This window comes from Cebidichthys violaceus, unplaced genomic scaffold (assembly GCF_023349555.1).
Source record: "Cebidichthys violaceus isolate CVI_PGR_0920_01 unplaced genomic scaffold, fCebVio1.0.p SCAF_1, whole genome shotgun sequence".
NCBI classification, from domain to species: Eukaryota; Metazoa; Chordata; class Actinopteri; order Perciformes; family Stichaeidae; genus Cebidichthys; species Cebidichthys violaceus.
In genome coordinates this window covers 24,130,667-24,151,908 of record NW_027176262.1, presented here as the reverse complement: position 1 = coordinate 24,151,908, position 21,242 = coordinate 24,130,667, and the positions used below count along the sequence as shown (strand labels likewise).

Here is a 21,242-nt window from a genome sequence, read left to right as displayed (position 1 = left end):
GCGCTTCCCCAGTGAGGAGGGGCAGGAGCCGGACCGCCCACTCCGGCGCGGGCCAGCCGCATGCCGTCGCTGTGGCTTCAAACGTGTCCAGAAATGACTGTACGTCGTAACTCTGCCGCTCCGCATGGGCCTGGAGCGACCCCAGTAACTGCCGGTTCGTCTCGGCTAGGTCCTGCTGCATGGCCGCGATCCCTCCCAGCATCTGGCCCAGCACCACAATCGGCTGTGTCGGCGTCTCCGGTAATTCGGCGTCCATCTCCCATTGCTCGACCAACGTTGGGCTCCAGTGTAACACTCTCTTGCTACCCCGGTGGGTCTTGGGAGCACAATGATGTTGTCAGACTCGGAAAGGCGTTCACAAACGTTCTTTATTGTTATGTATATCAACAGACTGGACCTGGCCGTGTGTTCTCCTGCCTTGCCTCCAAGCACACGCCGCGGGAGTTTGGTGTGTTCCACCGTCCTGCTTGTGCCACAACCAGTCTGTGTCTCTCTCCGAGCCCTCTCGCGCCTGAGTCACTAGCAGGGTATGCAACACAGTGAGGCCAAAATCAGGATGCGTTTGAGCTGTGCCTAATTAAGTCCCTTCCCGGCCCCGTTCCCTGAACCACTCCCCCAATCTGTCCCCTCTGCAGCTGAGCCCATACACGCTCCGCCGCCACAGGGTAGCTCCCTCGAAGGTCACTTGCTTCACTTGCGTTGGTGACCGCACGTCACGTAGATCCCTCGATGGTGACACAGAGCAGTGTGTCACTGGTAGAGGGCTCCTATTTCCTCGCACTGGCATGTGCAGGAGCAGGAGGAGTTGTAGTCACCTCAGCAGGAGGTAGAACCCTTTTGCAGTGTGTTGCGTGCACCCAAGTAGCACTTTCAGCTACTCTGACTGCTGTGTGAGTGACGAGTAGGAGTGACGGGCACCTCCATTGGCTGGATGGTAAGCACAGTATGTTTTTAAGTCAATACCCACGTTTGCACTTAATTCTGTTATGGCCTGATTTACAAAGTGATAACCATTGTCACTTGATATCTTAGTTGGAATATCCCATCGGGGAATGATTTCAGCAATCAGAGCTTTTGATACTGTTGCAGCTGTTTGCTTGCTGGATGGAAAAACTTCAACCCACTTAGACCACATGTCTACCATTACGAGACAGTGTTTTTTACCCTCAGATGGAGATAATTCAACAAAATCCATCATAATGTGTTCAAACGGATGTGCTGGTGGTGGGTGTGCAGCTTGCTGTGTTACTGGTACCGGTCTGCCTATGTTGTGTGTGGCACAAGTTATACATGCTTGGCAGTATTTCTGTGCATATGCTGCAAAACCCCTTTGTAAACCAAGTCTCACTAAGTGCACTTAACATTCCCCCTTTTGACACATGGTCTAAACCGTGTGTTGATTTGGCATAGTGAGAAAAGACATTTTTAGGCAAACAAGGTTTGCTGTCAGGGCCACACCACAGTCCGTCAGTGAACTTGCAGCCATCTGAGGCCCAAAGGCGCCTCTCATCCGGTGTGGAGAGTGACTGCATGACTGAAAGAGAAGAAGGGACTGTAACAAATGAGAGGGTTTTGTCAGCAGCAGAAATGTGAAGAGGAAGCTGTGCAGCAGCTTTTGCAACAGCTTTTGCAGCAGCATCTGCACGAGCATTTCCTTTTGAAATGTCATCAGTGTTAGATGTGTGTGCAGCACATTTACATACTGCAATGTCAGTTGGTAGCAAAATTGATTCCAACAGTTCTGCAATCAGTGTGTGATGTAGAACTGGTTTGCCATCTGTTTATTTCATTTGCAAGGGAAAAATGCACCACAGCCACTTCAGTCAGTGTCTGTGGTGAAAACTTCAACATCGTACAAGATACCAAACCATTTTATGCATACATGAGTTCACGCCTTGGGATAAATCATAGACAGGGAGTAGATGTTTTTGTACACTGGCTATCGTTCTTATCTAGACACATGCCAGGTGCTTTAACTGAGAGTAAGTCACGGTTTTAAGGTCTGTCTCAAACTTGCCATACAGACAAAGGAGACACTGTGTCTTCACTTTCTCTTTCTGAAGTGGGAGTGTGTGATCAGCCATGAGAAACAGGACACTGGGTTCATAAACTGATTAACTGCTTCTGCAGGACTGCTGTGTTTTGTCAGTGTTTGTGTTCATCACTTTCCCTTTCAGTTGTACATCTTTTAAAACATTTCATAATGCTAAAAATATATTTTTTCCATTTCAGTGTTTACAATGATAACTTTAAAAGAACAGAAAAGAAACATGGACACTTTATGCAGTTTATATTGTACACACAGTTCACAAAAAAGACTTGGACAAGAATTAAGAGCATCCTCTCTCTGACGTACAGTAAGCTGACGTACTGTCGGAGGGAAGCTTCAATCTGAAAATCTATATTAAGCAGTGAAAATACAGTATGCCCACATGAGGACAGTTGAGGGGTGGAGATGTCAGCTCTCTTTATTGGTCTGATCCTGTCGCTGGGTTTGTGTGAGCTGAACTCAGTTCTTGCCTTGAATAGTTCTGGGGATGGTGTGAAACAAAGGGCTGGGCTTACAGAGGAGAGGACTGGTGTTGGGGTCAGCACTGAGGCTTCATCGGTTAAATGCAAGCTCCAGGGTACCACTCGTCTGCCTGCATTCTCAATGGATGGTGACTACGTTATTGGTGGTGTTTTCGCCATACATTACTACATGCACACAGTGAAGCATAACTACACCACCAAGCCTGATCCAATAAGATGCTCAGGGAGGTTAGTAAGAGGGAGATGTGGGAGCTAAGAGGATGTTACTCTGTGGGGATGGAAATGTTTATACTTTTATTTGAATTGTAATGCATTAGTATTTTGCCATAAGAAAGTACGTATTATATTCACAAAGTAGTACAGAATTGGAGTATATTTTTTGTATTTGTTAACTGAAAACATTATGAACACTACAATTTAAGTATGGTTAATCTGTGCATATTGTGCATTTGGGACTGATATCCTATTCCGTGTTTGTTGTCTTCAGTTCTCCCGTATTATGTGTTTTTGGTTAAATTGTGTATTGTCCCCATATGTAGGACATATTTAAACAGTTACTCAACTGTGTGTGTGTGTGTGTGTGTGTGTGTGTGTGTGTATGTGTGTGTGTTTGTCCCTGTATAGCATTAAATCTCGTCAACTGCGCTTTTTACGCGCAATGATCTTCGCCATCGAGGAGATTAACAACAGCACGGAGCTGCTGCCGGGCATCAAACTTGGTTATCAGATCTATGACTCGTGCGCCTCTGTGCCTGTGGCGGTGCATGTGGCATTCCAGCTATCAAGCGGCCTGGACCCAGTGTTTTACAAAGATGACAATTGCTCACAATCTGGTACGGTGATTGCCATTGTTGGTGAGTCTGGATCCACACGATCCATCAGCATGTCGCGCATCATCGGGCCCTTTAACATTCCTCAAGTAAATATTTTTAATTTCTGCAAACTGTGTTTAATAGATGAGTGCTAATTTGTGCCCGTCTTCTTAAACAATTACACTGTTGTATTCATTTAGGTGAGTTACTTTGCCACTTGTGCATGCCTGTCCGATAAGCAGCAGTACCCGACTTTCTTCAGAACAATCCCGAGTGACCAGTTCCAGGCTGATGCACTGGCCAAACTGGTAAAACACTTTGGTTGGACTTGGATAGGTGCCATCCGATCGGATTCGGATTATGGAAACAATGGAATGGCGTCTTTCATGGACGCAGCGCACAAAGAGGGGATCTGTGTGGAATACTCCGAATCTTTCTATTGGACCCACCCACGTAGCAGGATCCAGAGAGTAGCTGACATTATCCGCAGGTTTCTACGTTCACTGATTGTGTGCTTTTGTTCCCTGTGATCATACTGACCTTCTGCACACAAATCAACATCAACAGTGTTCATTAAAATTTGAAATGGAAGAACATTTTCTTATCCTTGTGTTAAATTGGAAATTTATTTTTTCGTTAATTTCTCTCATATGAAGGGCCTAATACTGATGTTGTTATAGAAGTGGAGCAATACTGCACATTAACACACTAAAAAATAAAGTATCTCATATGTTTTTGTGTTAATTATCCTGATAAATCATTTTAAAAGTTTTTTTGTTTATATTAGTATAATACAATGCAGTATAATTTCATTCCAGGTCGACAGCTGTGGTTATTGTGGCATTTACATCCACTCTTGAATTGAGGATTCTGCTGGAGGAGCTGTCACTCAAGCCCTCTCCACCTCGCCAGTGGATAGGCACTGAGTCCTGGGTAACTGACCCAGACATGCTGAGGTTCAGCTTCTGTGCTGGAACAATTGGATTTGGCATTGAGCAATCTGTCATCCCTGGTCTGAAAGACTTCCTGCTGGATCTCTCTCCCTCTGAAGTGGCTGCCTCTCCAGTGCTTACTGAGTTCTGGGAGGATGAATTCAACTGCAGGCTGGGACAAAGTGAGAAAGTTTGGCTGCTCTTTAACATAACTGACTCACAGATGGGTCTTTGTCTGACTTGTGTTTTTTAATTCAGTCAGTTGATTCAATGAAACTAAACAAGAACATTTTACATACAACACCTTCCTGTCTTTGTGTGTTTTTAGGATCAGCCACAGAAAAAAGTGCGTGCGATGGAACTGAAGACATAAAGACAATCCAGATCCCGTACACTGACACATCTCAGCTCCGAATCACTAACATGGTGTACAAGGCTGTTTATGCAATAGCACATGCCATTCATAATGCAATGTGTCAGGAAACATACTCTATAACTCAATGTGACAAATTCACCAGCATAGAGTCCAAACAGGTCAGTCAAAAGAAATATGTCAACACCACTCTGTCCTTTTTTGCCATAGTGTACCTTTTTTAAATTTTATATTAATTTGATCTTACATGGTTTCAAATCTCTTCCTCATTGTCTTCCGTTACTTCATCCTCACAGGTTCTCACTCAGCTGAAAAATGTGAATTTTTCCCAAAATGGTTATGATGTGTCATTTGATGCCAACGGGGATCCTGTGGCCACATATGAGCTGGTTAATTGGCAAACAACTGAGACTGGCTACATTGAGATGGTGACAGTAGGGCACTACGATGCATCACTGCCGGTGGGCCAGGAATTCCATATCAATAGGAACCTCACCTGGGTGGAGGGTGGCACACAAGTAGGGAGCCCAAAATGAATATTGTAACATATTCCAATTTAAAATTGAACATGTGAACATGTTTGAATTTGTTTGTGTCTATGTGCCAGGTGCCTGTGTCAGTGTGCTCTGATAGCTGTCCTCCAGGAACCCGTAAAGTGCTGCAGAAAGGAAAACCCATCTGCTGTTATGATTGTATACCGTGTCCTGAGGGAGAGATTAGCAATGCTACAGGTATTGTTTTTCCTACTGCATATCTACTGGACAACATCAAATATCGACAGCTAAAAGACATTTTTGTTTCATTTTTTCAGATTCCCCTGATTGTTTCCATTGCTCCAAGGAATTTTGGCCTAATGCAAAGAGAGACACTTGTCTCCCCAAGCCTGTAGAGTTTCTTTCCTTCAATGAGGCCCTAGGAATCATCCTGGCTGCATTCTCAGTTGGTGGTGCCTGTCTTACCATTATAACAGCGGCTGTGTTCCATCTTCACAGGACTTCCCCGATTGTCAGAGCCAACAACTCTGAGCTGAGCTTCCTGCTGCTCTTCTCTCTGACTCTCTGTTTCTTATGTTCATTAACTTTCATTGGAGAACCCTCTGAGTGGTCCTGTAAGCTGCGCCACACAGCTTTTGGAATCACCTTTGTCCTCTGTATGTCTTGTGTTCTTGGAAAAACAATAGTAGTGTTAATGGCATTCAAAGCCACTCTCCCAGGTCGTAATGTCATGAAATGGTTTGGTCCTCCACAGCAAAGAATGACTGTGGTGTCTTTCACATCCATTCAAGTTGTAATATGTACTGTTTGGTTGGTTCTTAGTCCTCCTTTTCCAAAGAAAAACCTAACCACATACAAGGAGAGAATCATCCTGGAGTGTGCTTTAGGCTCAGCCATTGGGTTCTGGGCTGTGCTCGGGTACATCGGCCTGCTGGCTGTCTTTTGCTTTGTGTTAGCTGTCCTAGCCCGGAAACTACCTGACAATTTTAATGAAGCCAAGCTGATAACCTTCAGCATGCTGATATTCTGTGCAGTCTGGGTCACCTTTATCCCAGCATATGTCAGCTCTCCTGGTAAATTTACTGTGGCTGTGGAGATATTTGCCATTCTGGCCTCCAGTTTTGGACTCATATTGTGTATATTTGCTCCAAAGTGTTTCATCATATTGTTTAAGCCAGAGAAAAACACCAAGAAACATTTAATGAACATAAGCCAATTCTAAAACAAATCTGACTTTTTGAAATAACAAAGATGGCAGTTGAAGGGACTTTTAATAAAAATACATAAACCACAGAGTGCAAACAGGGAGAATTTGTCTCACATGTGTATTTTTGGCTAGAAATAAACCAATGTCCAGTTGGTACAGTTTCACATCAATGCTCACTGGCATAATGTAAATAGCAGCATTGTCCAAATTCATTCTCTGTTTCAATTCATCAAATTGAGAATCTAAGCATGCCAGTTAAGCTCACACTAAAACACGTTGACACAGTCAAAGAACTGTTCTACACATCTGATTCTCATCACCTGCAGCTTACCTATGTGCACTTCATACATTAATACTCCAATCTGTGATGAATGTCAGAACTGCATGTATACAATCATCCTGTGTTTTAGGTAAGGATACAATAAAGACACAACACTAGATTATGCTCCAATAGCAACGTTCAGTGTTAAGTTCATGATAAAACATTCAGTTTTCACCTTGTTTAAATATTTACATTTTAAGTATTTGTACATTGAATGTTTTAATAATTGTAATGTTGTTTTGTGAAAATCCTTTTAAAATGTTTTTTTTCCTATTTCACAAATATTTTATCAAATTCTGAAAATATAGAACATAAATAAATAAAGTAAAAAATAATAATATAAATGTTTGTTACTGTACATTACATTACAGTCATTTAGCAGACACTTTTATCCAAAGCGACTTACAATAAGTGCATGCAACATTGGTAATCAAAAAAACTACTAGTCACCAGAAGTCATAAGTACATTTCCTTTTCCAAACAAGCATCTAAGAGCATGAAGCAGAGCATAACTCAGAGCCAAAGTACAATGCAGAAACAAGAAAAACAATTAGTGCTATAAGTAATACGAATACAATAAGTGAAACAAGCTAGTATGAATACAATAAGTGCTAAGTGGAAGGCTCAGGGTAGCACTTCCTGAAGAGGTGGGTTTTCAGCCTGCGCCGAAAGATTGGCAGCGACTCCGCTGTCCTGACGTCAGTGGGAAGTTCATTCCACCACTGTGGGGCCAGGACAGAAAACAGCCGTGATTGGGTCGATTGGCCGCCAGGACCTCTGAGCGACGAGGCAACCAATCGCCCCGAGGCAGCAGAGCGAAGTGGTCGGGCGGGGGTGTAGGGCTTGATCATGGCCTGGAGATAGGAAGGAGCTGTTCCTTTCACTGCCCTGTAGGCTAGCACCAGAGTCTTAAACTGGATGAGCTCTTACAGGTAGCCAGTGTAGAGAACGGAGAAAGGAAGTTGTGTGGGAGAACTTGGGGCGATTGAACACCAGGCGAGCTGCGGCTTTCTGGACAAGCTCCAGAGGTCTGATGGCCGACGCCGGGGCTCCGGCGAGTAGAGAGTTGCAGTAGTCCAGGCGGGAGATGACAAGAGCCTGGATGAGAACCTGCGCCGTCTCGTCAGTGAGGAAGGGACGAATCCTCCTGATGTTGTAGAGCAGGAATCTGCAGGAGCGTGTAACGGATGAAATGTTTGCCGAGAATGACAGTTGGTCATCCAGGGTCACACCCAGGTTCCTCGCAGTCCGAGTTGGCGTCACCACGGTATCATCAATGGTGATGGACAGGTCCCGGTGCGGGCAACCCTTCCCCAGGAGGAACAGTAGCTCAGTTTTGTCTAGGTTGAGCTTGAGGTGGTGTGTCGTCATCCACTTCGAGATGTCAGTCAAACATGCAGCAATGCGCGTCTCCACTTGGGTGTCACCAGGGGGAAATGACAAGATCAGCTGGGTGTCATCGGCATAACAATGGTAGGAGAAGTCATGTGAGCGAATAACAGAACCCAGAGATGTTGTGTAGAGCGAGAAGAGAAGGGGGCCCAGGACTGAACCTTGTGGAACCTCCGTAGTCAGCATGCGTGGTTCCGACCCGGCCCCCCTCCAGGTCACCTGTTAGGATCGACCCGTCAGGTAGGATGCAAACAGGGAGAGTGCAGAGCCTGAGACGCCCATCCCCTCGAGGGTGGAGAGGAGGATTTGATGGTTCACAGTGTCAAACGCTGCAGACAAGTCCAGGAGAATCAGGACAGAGGAGAGAGAGTTAGCTCTTGCAGCGTGAAGCGACTTTGTCACCGCAAGGAGGGCCGTCTCTGTCGAGTGACCCACTTTGAACCCGGACTGGTGGGGGTCCAACAGGCTGTTTTGGTGGAGATAGGAAGACAGTTGGTTAAAAACAGCACGTTCAAGTGTTTTGGATAGAAAGGGCAGAAGAGAAACCGGTCTGAAGTTCTTGACATCAGAGGGGTCAAGTGATGGTTTCTTCAGATGGGGAGTGACTCTGGCGGTCTTGAAGGCTGTGGGAGAAGGAGGATCTGATATCGTTTACCTTCTTGTCAAAGAAGTTGGCGAAATCATCAGGGAGAAGGGAGGAAGTAGGAGGAGGGGGTGGGGGTTGGAGGAGTGAAGTGAAAGTTTCAAAGAGTTTTTTAGGATTGGAAGCAGAGGTTAGGGTTTTAGAGCGGAAGAACGCAGCTTTAGCAGTAGATAGAGAGGAGGAAAAAGTGGAAAGAAGAGCTTGGAAGTTAAGAAGGTCCTCCGGGAGTTTGCCTTTTCTCCATTTACGCTCAGCCTCTCTTAGGCTCCGTCTATCAGTACGCACTGAGTCCGACAGCCACGGGGCAAGTGGAGTTGGGCGTGCAGGCCTGGAGGTGAAGGGACAGAGTTTGTCCAAAAAAGAAGTAAGGGTGGAGAGGAAAAGATCAGTAGCAGTGTCAGGGGATAGGAGAGAGAAAGATTCAGGGTCAGGGAGAGCAGAGGTGACAGAAGAGGAAAGATCAGCAGGGGAGAGGGAGCGGAGATGACTCCGGGTAGAAACCATGTGGGTAGGTGGAGGAAGTGATGGGGCAGAGGATAGGGAGAGGGAGTAGGATATGAAATAATGGTCAGAGAGCTGGAGGGGAGTGACAGAAAGGTTAGCAGTAGAACAGTGCCTAGTGAAGATACGATCCAGCTGGTTGCCGGCCTTGTGGGTAGGAGGAGAAGAAGAGTGGTAAAGGTCAAAAGAGGAGAGGAAGGAAAGAAGAGGTTCAAGCTTATCGGTCTGGATGTTGAAGTCACCGAGCAGGATGAGCGCCGAGCCATCGTCATGGAAGTGCGAGACTAATGTGTCGAGCTCCTCCAGGAACTCACCAAGAGGCCCTGGTGGGCGATACACAACTGCAATGGTGAGCTTGACTGGATAAGTGACAGTAACAGCATGAAATTCGAAAGAGGACGGGGAGAACTGAGGAACAGAGACAAGAAAGTATTTCCATTTTGGGGAAATTAGCAGGCCAGTACCACCACCCCGCCTCGCAGCTCTGGGAGTGTGAGAGAAAGAGTACACATCTGACAGAGCTGCGGGTGTGGTGGTGTTTTCTGGTGTGATCCAGGTCTCAGTTAGAGCAAAAAAGTTAAGGGAGAGCAAGGAAGCGTAACCTGAGATGAACTCAGCTTTCGGCACTGCCGACTGGCAGTTCCAGAACCCACCCCCGCCACCACTCGCTTGCCCCGAGCTGAGAGAGTAGGATAGATGAGGTTAGTGGGGTCACGGCTCCTGAAAGCTGCCCAATGTCTACGTGACCACCAGGCAGAGGAACGGACAGAAATAGGATGCAAACACATGGTAGTACACGCTTGGTAGTACACTTTCTCTTTTATAAACGCAGTGCTACTTTAATAATATTTATTTGTTGGTATTATTTATGTGATGTAACCACACAAACAACCCATTTGTTAGGATTAACTGTAATATGAGCTAAAACACAGGAAAAAGGTGTAAGGGTATAGATATAATGAAGAAGACATTCAGTGTTGTTGTGGAAAATGTCTAATGATAAATCGGGAGAAGAGTTTTGTTCACAAATCAAAAGAAAATAATAAAGTCTTCAAATGATTCAAAGTTGTCTTGTTCTGTTCATTTCACTTGTTTATTTACACCATTGTAGTGGTGGTATTGGCATAGTGTTTGCGTGCTACTTCGAGCTCCCACCATACAAAAGGAAAAATAACTACAAATGCAACCAGAGATGTAATACAGAAGAAAGCTCGTGTGCCTCCCACTCTGCGGAGAGAACTCCATGGCCTACGTACATCTGCCATAATGTGCGTAAAAAAGTGAACAGCCAACCAGTTTGTATGGAATTCACCCGAGCAACTGGTTTGTGTGATCAGTTGTGTTTCTGTTGACACTGTGAGGTTTCCACAAAACTGTCAGAGACACTATTTTACCACTCTTTAGGTTCTAAATGTGTGTATGCAACTATATGTGTATTTCTGGGTGTGGTGCCGAATGGGTATGTAACACTCTATTTCTACCCCGGTGGGTCTTGGGAGCACAATGATGTTATCATACTCGAAAAGGCGTTCACAAACGTTCTTTATTGTTATATATATCAACAGACTGGACCTGGCCGTGTGTTCTCCTGCCTTGCCTCCGAGCACACGCCGCGGGAGTTTGGTGTGTTCCACCGTCCTGCTTGTGCCACAACCAGTCTGTGTCTCTCTCCGAGCCCTCTCGCGCCTCCGTCACTAGCAAGGTATGCAACACAGTGAGGCCAAAATCAGGATGCGTTTCAGCTGGGCCTAATTATCTGCAGGAGCGTGTAATGGATCAAATGTTTGCCAAGAATGACAGTTGGTCATCCAGGGTCACACCCAGGTTCCTCGCAGTCCGAGTTGGCGTCACCACGGTATCATCAATGGTGATGGACAGGTCCCGGTGCGGGCAACCCTTCCCCGGGAGGAACAGTAGCTCAGTTTTGTCTAGGTTGAGCTTGAGGTGGTGTGTCGTCATCCACTTCGAGATGTCAGCCAAACATGCAGCGATGCGCGTCTCCACTTGGGTGTCACCAGGGGGAAATGACAAGATCAGCTGGGTGTCATCGGCATAACAATGGTAGGAGAAGTCATGCGAGCGAAAAACAAAACCCAGAGATGTTGTCTCTATTTTACCACTCTTTAGGTTCTAAATGCATGTGTAACGCTCTCTTGCTACCCCGGTGGGTCTTGAGAGCACAATGATGTTGTCAGACTTGGAAAGGCGTTCACAAACGTTCTTTATTGTTATGTATATCAACAGACTGGACCTGGCCTTGTGTTCTCCTGCCTTGCCTCCGAGCACACGCCGCGAGAGTTTGGTGTGTTCCACCGTCCTGCTTGTGTCTCTCTCCGAGCCCTCTAGCGCCTCCGTCACTAGCAGGGTTTAAATGCAACACAGTGATGCCAAAATCAGGATGCGTTTCAACTGGGCCTAATTAAGTCTCTTCCCGGCCCCGTTCCCTGAACCACTCTCCCAATCTGTCCCCTATGCAGCTGAGCCCACACACGCCCCGCCGCCACATACCCCCACTGCCCGACTTAGGCCGGGGAGCCATCCGGCCTAACCTACTCCCCCCCCCCTTGAGAGCAGGAGAGGAAGTCGGCCACTGCCATCTGCGCCCCCGGCCTGTGGACCACCTTGAAATTAAATGGCTGTAACGCCAGATACCACCAAGTGATCCGGGCGTTGGTATCTTTCATGCGGTGGAGCCATTGGAGCGGGGCGCAGTCCGAAGAGAGGGTGAATGAGCTTCCCAGGAGATAATAGCGCAGAGAGTCGACCGCCCACCGGATGGCCAGGCACTCCTTCTCCACCGTGCTGTACCTGGCCTCCCTCTCGGACAGCTTCCGGCTGATATATAGCACCGGGTGGTCAACCCTCCGTACCTGCTGGGACAAAATGGCCCCCAGCCCTCTGTTCGACGCGTCAGTCTGCAGAGTAAAAGGAAGAGAGAAGTTAGGCGTATGAAGGAGTGGTTCCCCACAGAGAGCCTGTTTCACCCTCTCAAACGCCAACTGGCACTGCTCCGACCACTGGACCGGATCTGAGGCACCTTTTCGAGTCAGGTTGGTCAAGGGGCTGGTGAGCTCTTCAAAGTTCGGGATGAACCACCTGTAATAACCCGCCATCCCCAAAAACCCTCCTCACTTCTTTTTTAGTCTTGGGCCGCGGGCAGGCTGCGATAGCCGCGGTTTTGTCCACCTGAGGACGTACCTGCCCGCCGCCCAAGTGGTACCCCAGATACCGTATCTCCCTCCGTCCATCTGCACATTTCCCTGGGTTGGCGGTGAGCCCCGCCTGCCTCAGGGACTCCAGCACCGCGCCCACCCGCTGCACATGCTCCGCTCAGGTGGTGCTGTGGATGATCACATCATCCAGGTAGGCGGCAGCATATGCAGCATGTGGACGCAGCACCCGGTCCATGAGGCGTTGGAATGTGGCTGGGGCCCCGAACAACCCAAAGGGAAGTGTGGTGAATTGGTACAAACCAAACGGAGTGGAGAAGGCTGATTTTTCCTTGGACTCTGGCGACAGAGGAATCTGCCAGTAGCCCTTGGTCAAATCCAGTGTCGTAAAGAAACGTGCAGTGCCCAGTCGGTCCAGGAGTTTGTCGACCTGGGGCATTGGGTACGCATCGAATCGTGACACATCATTCACCCTGCGATAGTCCACACAGAACCGTATAGATCCATCCTTCTTGATCACAAGAACAATGGGGCTACACCAGGCATTGTGGGACTCTTCTATTACCCCCATCTCCAGCATAGCCACCAATTCCCTCTGAACCATTTTTCTTTTGTGTTCAGGTAACCTGTAGGGTCGTGATCGCACCGTCACACCCAGGGGAGTCTCGATTTGGTGCTCTATGAGGTTTGTGCGTCCTGGCCGGAGGGAGAACACGTCAGCAAACTGCTTCTGTAACTGGGCGATGTCTGTTCTTTGGGTCCCAGAGAGAGGGCCTTCACAAAGAAACGAGGTAGGATTGGTGAATTTTGAAACCTCGGGCCCCAGCTCCTCTCTCTCAGCCACTGCGGACACCAGAGAAACAGACCCCGCCTCTCTCCATGCTTTCAGGAGATTGAGGTGGTAGATCTGTGTAGCTCCACCTTTGTCAGAACGCACAACCTCATAGTCGACATCCCCCACTCGCCGTGTGACCACAAAGGGCCCTTGCCACTTGGCGAGGAGTTTAGAGCTGGAAGAAGGAAGCAATACAAGTACCTTTTCTCCCAGTGTGAATTGTCTCAACTTGGCCCCTCTGTTGTACAGCCGTTGTTGACGTTCCTGGGCCTGGAGCAAATTCTCACGTGACATCAGACCCAGTGTGTGGAGTTTTGCTCGCAGTTCCAGGACGTATTGGATCTCACTTTTCCTGGTGCTCGGACCTTCCGCCCAGTTTTCTTTAATCAGGTCGAGCACTCCCTTTGGTGTCCTGCCAAACAGTAGTTCGAAGGGAGAAAATCCCGTGGAGGCCTGGGGAACCTCCCGCACTGCAAACAACAGAGGATCAAGCCATTTATCCCAATTACGTTCATCTTCGTTTATAAATTTACGGATCATGGATTTTAAAGTCTTATTCAGACGCTCCACCAGACCATTGGTCTGTGGGTGGTACACACTGGCCCGAATAGATTTAATGCCCAATAATCCGTAAAGTGCTCTCAGTGTGCGTGACATGAACAACGTGCCCTGGTCAGTCAGAATCTCTTTCTGGGATTCCGACTCGGGAGATGACCTGAAACAGAGCCTGCACGACACTTTTTGCAGAAATGTTGCGCAATGGCACTGCCTCAGGATATGGTGTTGCGTAATCCACTAGGACTAACACAAAGCGATACTCCCGTGCACTCTGATGAAATGGCCCGATGAGGTCCATGCCGATTCGCTTGAATGGGACCTCCATTAATGGTAGAGGACGCAACGGCGCCCTCGGAATGGCCGGCTGGTTTACCAATTGACAATCCGGGCAAGATGCTCACCAACGGCGCACATCCCCCCGGATACCTGGCCAACAAAATCGGGTCATTATCCGGTCCACTGTTTTTTCATATCCCATGTGGCCAGCCATCGGGTTATAGCTTGGAAAATAATTTCCCGACGGCTTTTCGGCACTAGCAACTGGGTGTTTTCCTGATCTAACTGAATGTCACGAGTCACTCTATACAGCCTGTCCCTAATCAATGAAAAGTGCGGATATCACTGTGCTGCGTCAGGGCGCACAACCTTGCGTCACCGCTGAGCACAGCACACATACCGCATGACCCTGTCTGTCGCAAACGCACCCCCACACTGTGCCCCATTAATTTATTAAACCCTGGCCAATCTGTCCCCAAGATGAGGGGGTGCGTAAGGCGGGAGCTAACCGCAACCTTTACACTATGTTTTTTTCCCATGTATCTAATTTCTACTGACACTATGGGATACTCGTGAACATCCCCATGCACACACCTAATTTTCACCCACAATTCCTCCACCAATGCCCCGGGCCGAACCAGGCTCTGGTGAATCATAGACTGTGTACAGCCAGTATCCACCATTGCCTGATGTACACCCCCCTGGATCCTTACCGGAACGCGGTACGTCGCCCTTGGGTCCGGGGGAGGGTGTTGGAGGGCGGGCAACTCGAACCACCTGGCCCACCTCCATCAGTGGACACTCCCTCTGGAAGTGACTGGGTTGCCCACACCTCCAACACTCCTGCCATGGTGCTTGAGGGACCCCTGTGGGTTGGGAAGAGTGCCGGTGGTTGCAGAGGTCGGTGCATCGGGGAAGGGGAGGAAGTGTGCTGACTGCGGAGCCAGTGGGGGCCATGCCAGGAGCTGCTGATACAGCCTCCTCCGAGGCCGGGCTGGAGTCAGCGGGCGTCCACTGTCCCCCGGGCCGCAGCTGGGATGGACCGCTAGGTGGTCCTCTGCCAGGGTGATGGCGGTTCCCAGCATCGTGGGGCGGTGATAACGGACCCACGCCGACGTACGAGCAGGCAGGCCCTCAGCCACTGAGCCCCTCAGCCACTGAGCAAACGCGAAGGGCCGGTCCTCGGGTCCCAGTCTGGCCTCCTGAAACCTCCGCCGGTGGTCCTCCGGAGACAGGCCCAGTTGGTCGGTGACAGCTCTACGCACGTCCGCGTAGCTGTGCCTGGTTGCCGGGGGCAGCCCCGGGGCCGCTGTCTGTGCTTCCCCAGTGAGGAAGGGCAGGAGCAGGACCACCCACTCCGCCGCTGGCCAGCCGCATGCCATCGCTGTGGCTTCAAACGTGTCCAGGAATGACTGTACGTCGTCCGCGGCACTCATTTTGTGGAGGACCACTCCGGCCAACGAGGAGGGGGCCGGCACGGCCTGGCGCCGTCTGGACCGTGATCTGCTCCAGGGCGTAAGTCTGCCACACTGCATGGGCCTGGAGCGCCCCCAGTAACTGCCGGTTCGTCTCGGCTAGGTCCTGCTGCATGGCCGCTATCCCTCCCAGCATCTGGAGTGTGTGACTGAGTGTCTCAGAGTGACTGCATGGCTGAAAGAGAAGAAGGGACTGTAACAAATGAGTGGGTTTTGTCAGCAGCAGAAATGTGAAGCGGAAGCTGTGCAGCAGCTTTTGCAGCAGCATCTGCAGGAGCATTTCCTATTGAAATGTCATCAGTGTTAGCTGTGTGTGCAGCACATTTACATACTGCAATGTCAGTTGGTAGCAAAATTGATTCCAACAGTTCTGCAATCAGTGTGTGATGTAGAACTGGTTTGCCATCTGTTTATTTCACTTGCAAGGAAAAAATGCACCACAGCCATTTCAGTCAGTGTCTGTGGTGAAAACTTCAACATCGTACAAGATACCAAACCATTTTATGCATACATGAGTTCACGCCTTGGGATGAATCATAGACAGGGAGTAGATGTTTTCGTACACTGGCTATCGTTCTTATCTAGACACATGCCAGGTGCGTTAACTGAGAGTCAGTCACGGTTTTAAGGTCTGTCTCAAACTTGCCATACAGACAAAGAAGACACTGTGTCTTCACTTTCTCTTTCTGAAGTGGGAGTGTGTGATCAACCATGAGAAACAGGACACTGGGTTCATAAACTGATTAACTGCTTCTGCAGGACTACTGTGTTTTGTCAGTGTTTGTGTTCCTCACTTTCCCTTTCAGTTGTACATCTTTTAAAACATTTCATGATGCTAAAAATATATTTTTTTCCATTTCAGTGTTTACAATGATAACTTTAAAAGAACAGTAAAGAAACATGGACACTTTATGCAGTTTATATTGTACACACAGTTCAAAAAAAGACTTGGACAAGAATTAAGAGCATCCTCTCTCTGACGTACAGTAAGCTGACGTACTGTCGGAGGGAAGCTTCAATCTGAAAATCTATATTAAGCTGTGAAAACACAGTATGCCCACATGAGGACAGTTGAGGGGTGGAGATGGCAGCTCTCTTTATTGGTCTGATCCTGTCGCTGGGTTTGTGTGAGCTGAACTCAGCTCTTGCCTTGAATGGTTCTGGGGATGGTGTGAAACAAAGGGCTGGGCTTACACAGGAGAGGACTGGTGTTGGGGTCAGCACTGAGGCTTCATCGGTTAAATGCAAGCTCCAGGGTACCACTCGTCTACCTGCATTCTCAATGGATGGTGACTACGTTATTGGTGGTGTTTTGCCGATACACCTCTATTGGCACACAGTGAAGCATAACTACACCACCGTGCCTGAGCCAATAAGATGCTCAGGGAGGTTAGTAAGAGGGAGATGTGGGGGCTAAGAGGATGTTACTCTGTGTGGATGGAAATGTTTATACTTTTATTTCAATTGTAATGCATTAGTATTTTACCATAAAAAAAGTATGTATTATATTTACAAAATAAGAGCGAATTGGAGTATATTTTTTGTATTTGTTAACTGAAAACATTGTGGAAAATAAAATTACAGTTTAAAATGGCTAACTATCATTTTTTCCCAGCGTTATTGATTATTGTGCATTTGGGACTGATGTCTTAGTCCATGTGCTTGTTGGCGTTCAGTTCTCCCGTATTATGTGTTTTATCGTCAAATTGTGTATTGTTCCCATATGTAGGCCATTTTTAAACAGTTACTCAACTGTGTGTGTGTGTGTGTGTGTGTGTGTGTATGTGTGTGTGTGTATGTGTGTGTGTTTGTCCTTGTACAGTATTAAATCCCGTCAACTGCGCTTTTCACGCACAATAATCTTCGCCATCGAGGAGATTAACAACAGCACGGAGCTGCTGCCGGGCATCAAACTCGGTTATCAGATCTATGACTCGTGCGCCGCTGTGCCTGTGACGGTGCATGTGGCATTCCAGCTATCAAGCGGCCTGGACCCAGTGTTTTACAAAGGTGACAATTGCTCACAATCTGGTACGGTGATTGCCATTGTTGGTGATTCTGGATCCACACGATCCATCAGCATGTCACGCATCATCGGGCCCTTTAACATTCCTCAAGTAAATATTTTTAATTTCTGCAAACTGTGTTTAATAGATGAGTGCTAATTTGTGCCCGTCCTCTTAAATAATTGCACTGTTGTATTCCTATAGGTGAGTTATTTTGCCACTTGTGCATGCCTGTCCGATAAGCAGCAGTACCCGACTTTCTTCAGAACAATCCCCAGTGATCAGTTCCAGGCTGACGCACTGGCCAAACTGGTAAAACACTTTGGTTGGACTTGGATAGGTGCCATCCGATCGGATTCGGATTATGGAAACAATGGCATGGCGTCTTTCCTGGACGCAGCGCACAAAGAGGGGATCTGTGTGGAATACTCCGAATCTTTCTATCGGACCCACCCACGTAGCAGGATCCAGAGAGTAGCTGACATTATCCGCAGGTTTCTACGTTCACTGATTATGTGCTTTTGTTCCCTGTGATCATACTGACCTTCTGCACACAAATCCACATCAATGTTCTGTAAATATAAGATAGAAGAATATTTTGTCATCTTAGAGGCACATTAGAAATGTATCTTTTTTTTGTCACCTGTATTTATCTCATATTCGTTAATGATCTTTATTATGAAAAACTGTTTTAACTATATCCATACATATGTACAAATATGTTGTAATATATTTTGTTTTTATTGGTATAATACAAAGCAGAGTAATTTCTCTCCAGGTCGACAGCTGTGGTTGTTGTGGCATTTGCACCTCCTGGAGACTTGAGTATTCTGCTGGAGGAGCTGTCACTCAAGCCCTCTCCACCTCGCCAGTGGATAGGCACTGAGTCCTGGGTAACTGACCCAGACATGCTGAGGTTCAGCTTCTGTGCTGGAACAATTGGATTTGGCATTGAGCAATCTGTCATTCCTGGTCTGAGAGACTTCCTGCTGGATCTCTCTCCCTCTAAAGTGGCTGCCTCTCCAGTGCTTACTGAGTTCTGGGAGGATGAATTCAACTGCAGGCTGGGACAAAGTGAGAAAGTTTGGCTGATCTTTAACATAACTGACTCACAGATGGGTCTTTGTCTGACTTGTGTTTTTTTATTCAGTCAGTTGATTCAATGAAACTAAACAAGAACATTATACATACAACACCTTCCTGTCTTTGTGTGTTTTTAGGATCAGCCACAGAAAAAAGTGCGTGCGATGGAACTGAAGACATAGAGACGATCCAGAGCCCGTACACTGACACATCTCAGCTCCGAATCACTAACATGGTGTACAAGGCTGTTTATGCAATAGCACATGCCATTCATAATGCAATGTGTCAGGAAACACACTCTATAACTCAATGTGACAAATTCACCAGCATAGAGTCCAAACAGGTCAGTCAAAAGAAATATGTCAACACCACTATGTCCTTTTTTGCCATAGTGTACCTTTTTTTAAATGATATATTAATTTTATCTTACATGGTTTCAAATCTCTTCCTCATTGTCTTCCGTTACTTCATCCTCACAGGTTCTCACTCAGCTGAAAAATGTGAATTTTTCCCAAAATGGTTATGATGTGTCATTTGATGCCAACGGGGATCCTGTGGCCACATATGAGCTAGTTAATTGGCAAACAACTGAAACTGGCTACATTGAGATGGTGACAGTAGGGCACTACGATGCATCACTGCCGGTGGGCCAGGAATTCCAAATCAACAGGAACCTCACCTGGGTGGAGGGTGGCACAAAAGTAGGAAGCCCAAAATGAATATTGTAACATATTCCAATTTAAAATTGAACATGTGAACACGTGTGAATTAGTTTGTGTCTATGTGCCAGGTGCCTGTGTCAGTGTGTTCTGATAGCTGTCCTCCAGGAACCCGTAAAGTGCTGCAGAAAGGAAAACCCATCTGCTGTTATGATTGTATACCGTGTCCTGAGGGAGAGATTAGCAATGCTACAGGTATTGTTTTTCCTACTGCATATCTACTGGACAACATCAAATATCGACAGCTAAAAGACATTTTTGTTTCATTTTTTCAGATTCCCCTGATTGTTTCCATTGCTCCAAGGAATTTTGGCCTAATGCAAAGAGAGACACTTGTCTCCCCAAGCCTGTAGAGTTTCTTTCCTTCAATGAGGCCCTAGGAATCATCCTGGCTGCATTCTCAGTTGGTGGTGCCTGTCTTACCATTATAACAGCGGCTGTGTTCCATCTTCACAGGACTTCCCCGATTGTCAGAGCCAACAACTCTGAGCTGAGCTTCCTGCTGCTCTTCTCTCTGACTCTCTGTTTCTTATGTTCATTAACTTTCATTGGAGAACCCTCTGAGTGGTCCTGTAAGCTGCGCCACACAGCTTTTGGAATCACCTTTGTCCTCTGTATGTCTTGTGTTCTTGGAAAAACAATAGTAGTGTTAATGGCATTCAAAGCCACTCTCCCAGGTCGTAATGTCATGAAATGGTTTGGTCCTCCACAGCAAAGAATGACTGTGGTGTCTTTCACATTCATTCAAGTTGTAATATGTACTCTTTGGTTGGTTCTTAGTCCTCCTTTTCCAAAGAAAAACCTAACCACATACAAGGAGAGAATCATCCTGGAGTGTGCTTTAGGCTCAGCTATTGGGTTCTGGGCTGTGCTCGGGTACATCGGCCTGCTGGCTGTCTTTTGCTTTGTGTTAGCTGTCCTAGCCCGGAAACTGCCTGACAATTTTAATGAAGCCAAGCTGATAACCTTCAGCATGCTGATATTCTGTGCAGTCTGGGTCACCTTTATCCCAGCATATGTCAGCTCTCCTGGTAAATTTACTGTGGCTGTGGAGATATTTGCCATTCTGGCCTCCAGTTTTGGACTCATATTGTGTATATTTGCTCCAAAGTGTTTCATCATATTGTTTAAGCCAGAGAAAAACACCAAGAAACATTTAATGAACAAAAGCCAATTCTAAAAAAATCTAATTTTTTGAAAAAACAAAGATGGCAGTTGAAGGGACTTTTAATAAAAATACATAAACCACAGAGGGCAAACAGGGAGAATTTGTCACATGTGTATTTTTGGCTAGAAATAAAACAATGTCCAGCTGGTACAGTTTCACATCAATGCTCACTGGCATAATGTAAATAACAGCATTGTCCAAATTCATTCTCTGTTTCAATTCATCAAATTGAGAATCTAAGCATGCCAGTTAAGCTCTCACTAAAACACGTTGACACAGTCAAAGAACTGTTCTACACACCTGATTCTCATCACCTGCAGCTTACCTATGTGCACTTCATACATTAATACTCCAATCTGTGATGAATGTCAGAACTGCATGTATACAATCACCCTGTGTTTTAGGTAAGAATACAATAAAGACACAACACTAGATTATGCTCCAATGGCAACGTTCAGTGTGAAGTTCATGATAAAACATTCAGTTTTCACTTGTTTAAATATTTACATTTTAGGTTTTTGTACATTAAATGTTTTAATAATTGTAATGTTTTTTTTGTGAAAATCTTTTTAAAATGTTTTTTTTCCTATTTCACAAATATTATTTCATCAAGTTCTGAAAAAATAGAAGAAAGTGAATAAATAAAGTACAAAATAATAATATAAATTTGTGTTGCTTTGTCTTTTATAAACTCAGTGCTACTTTAATAATATTTATTTGTTGGCATTATTTATGTGATTTAAC

At 46.6% G+C, this 21,242-nt stretch overlaps 2 protein-coding genes across 2 annotated transcripts; both read left to right on the top strand.

The window, feature by feature from the left end:
• The first annotated feature begins 3,190 nt into the window (after positions 1-3,190).
• Positions 3,191-6,365, top strand: LOC137866611 (extracellular calcium-sensing receptor-like). Its single transcript, XM_068703038.1, has 7 exons — positions 3,191-3,451; positions 3,545-3,834; positions 4,163-4,458; positions 4,605-4,810; positions 4,946-5,167; positions 5,257-5,380; positions 5,461-6,365. Exons 1-7 carry the CDS (start codon positions 3,191-3,193, stop codon positions 6,363-6,365), a joined length of 2,304 nt encoding a protein of 767 aa, XP_068559139.1.
• Positions 6,366-16,606: 10,241 nt separating this feature from the next.
• LOC137865851 (extracellular calcium-sensing receptor-like) lies at positions 16,607-20,510 on the top strand. Its single transcript, XM_068701799.1, has 8 exons — positions 16,607-16,911; positions 17,345-17,639; positions 17,733-18,022; positions 18,307-18,602; positions 18,749-18,954; positions 19,091-19,312; positions 19,402-19,525; positions 19,606-20,510. Exons 1-8 carry the CDS (start codon positions 16,607-16,609, stop codon positions 20,508-20,510), a joined length of 2,643 nt encoding a protein of 880 aa, XP_068557900.1.
• Positions 20,511-21,242: the final 732 nt, after the last annotated feature.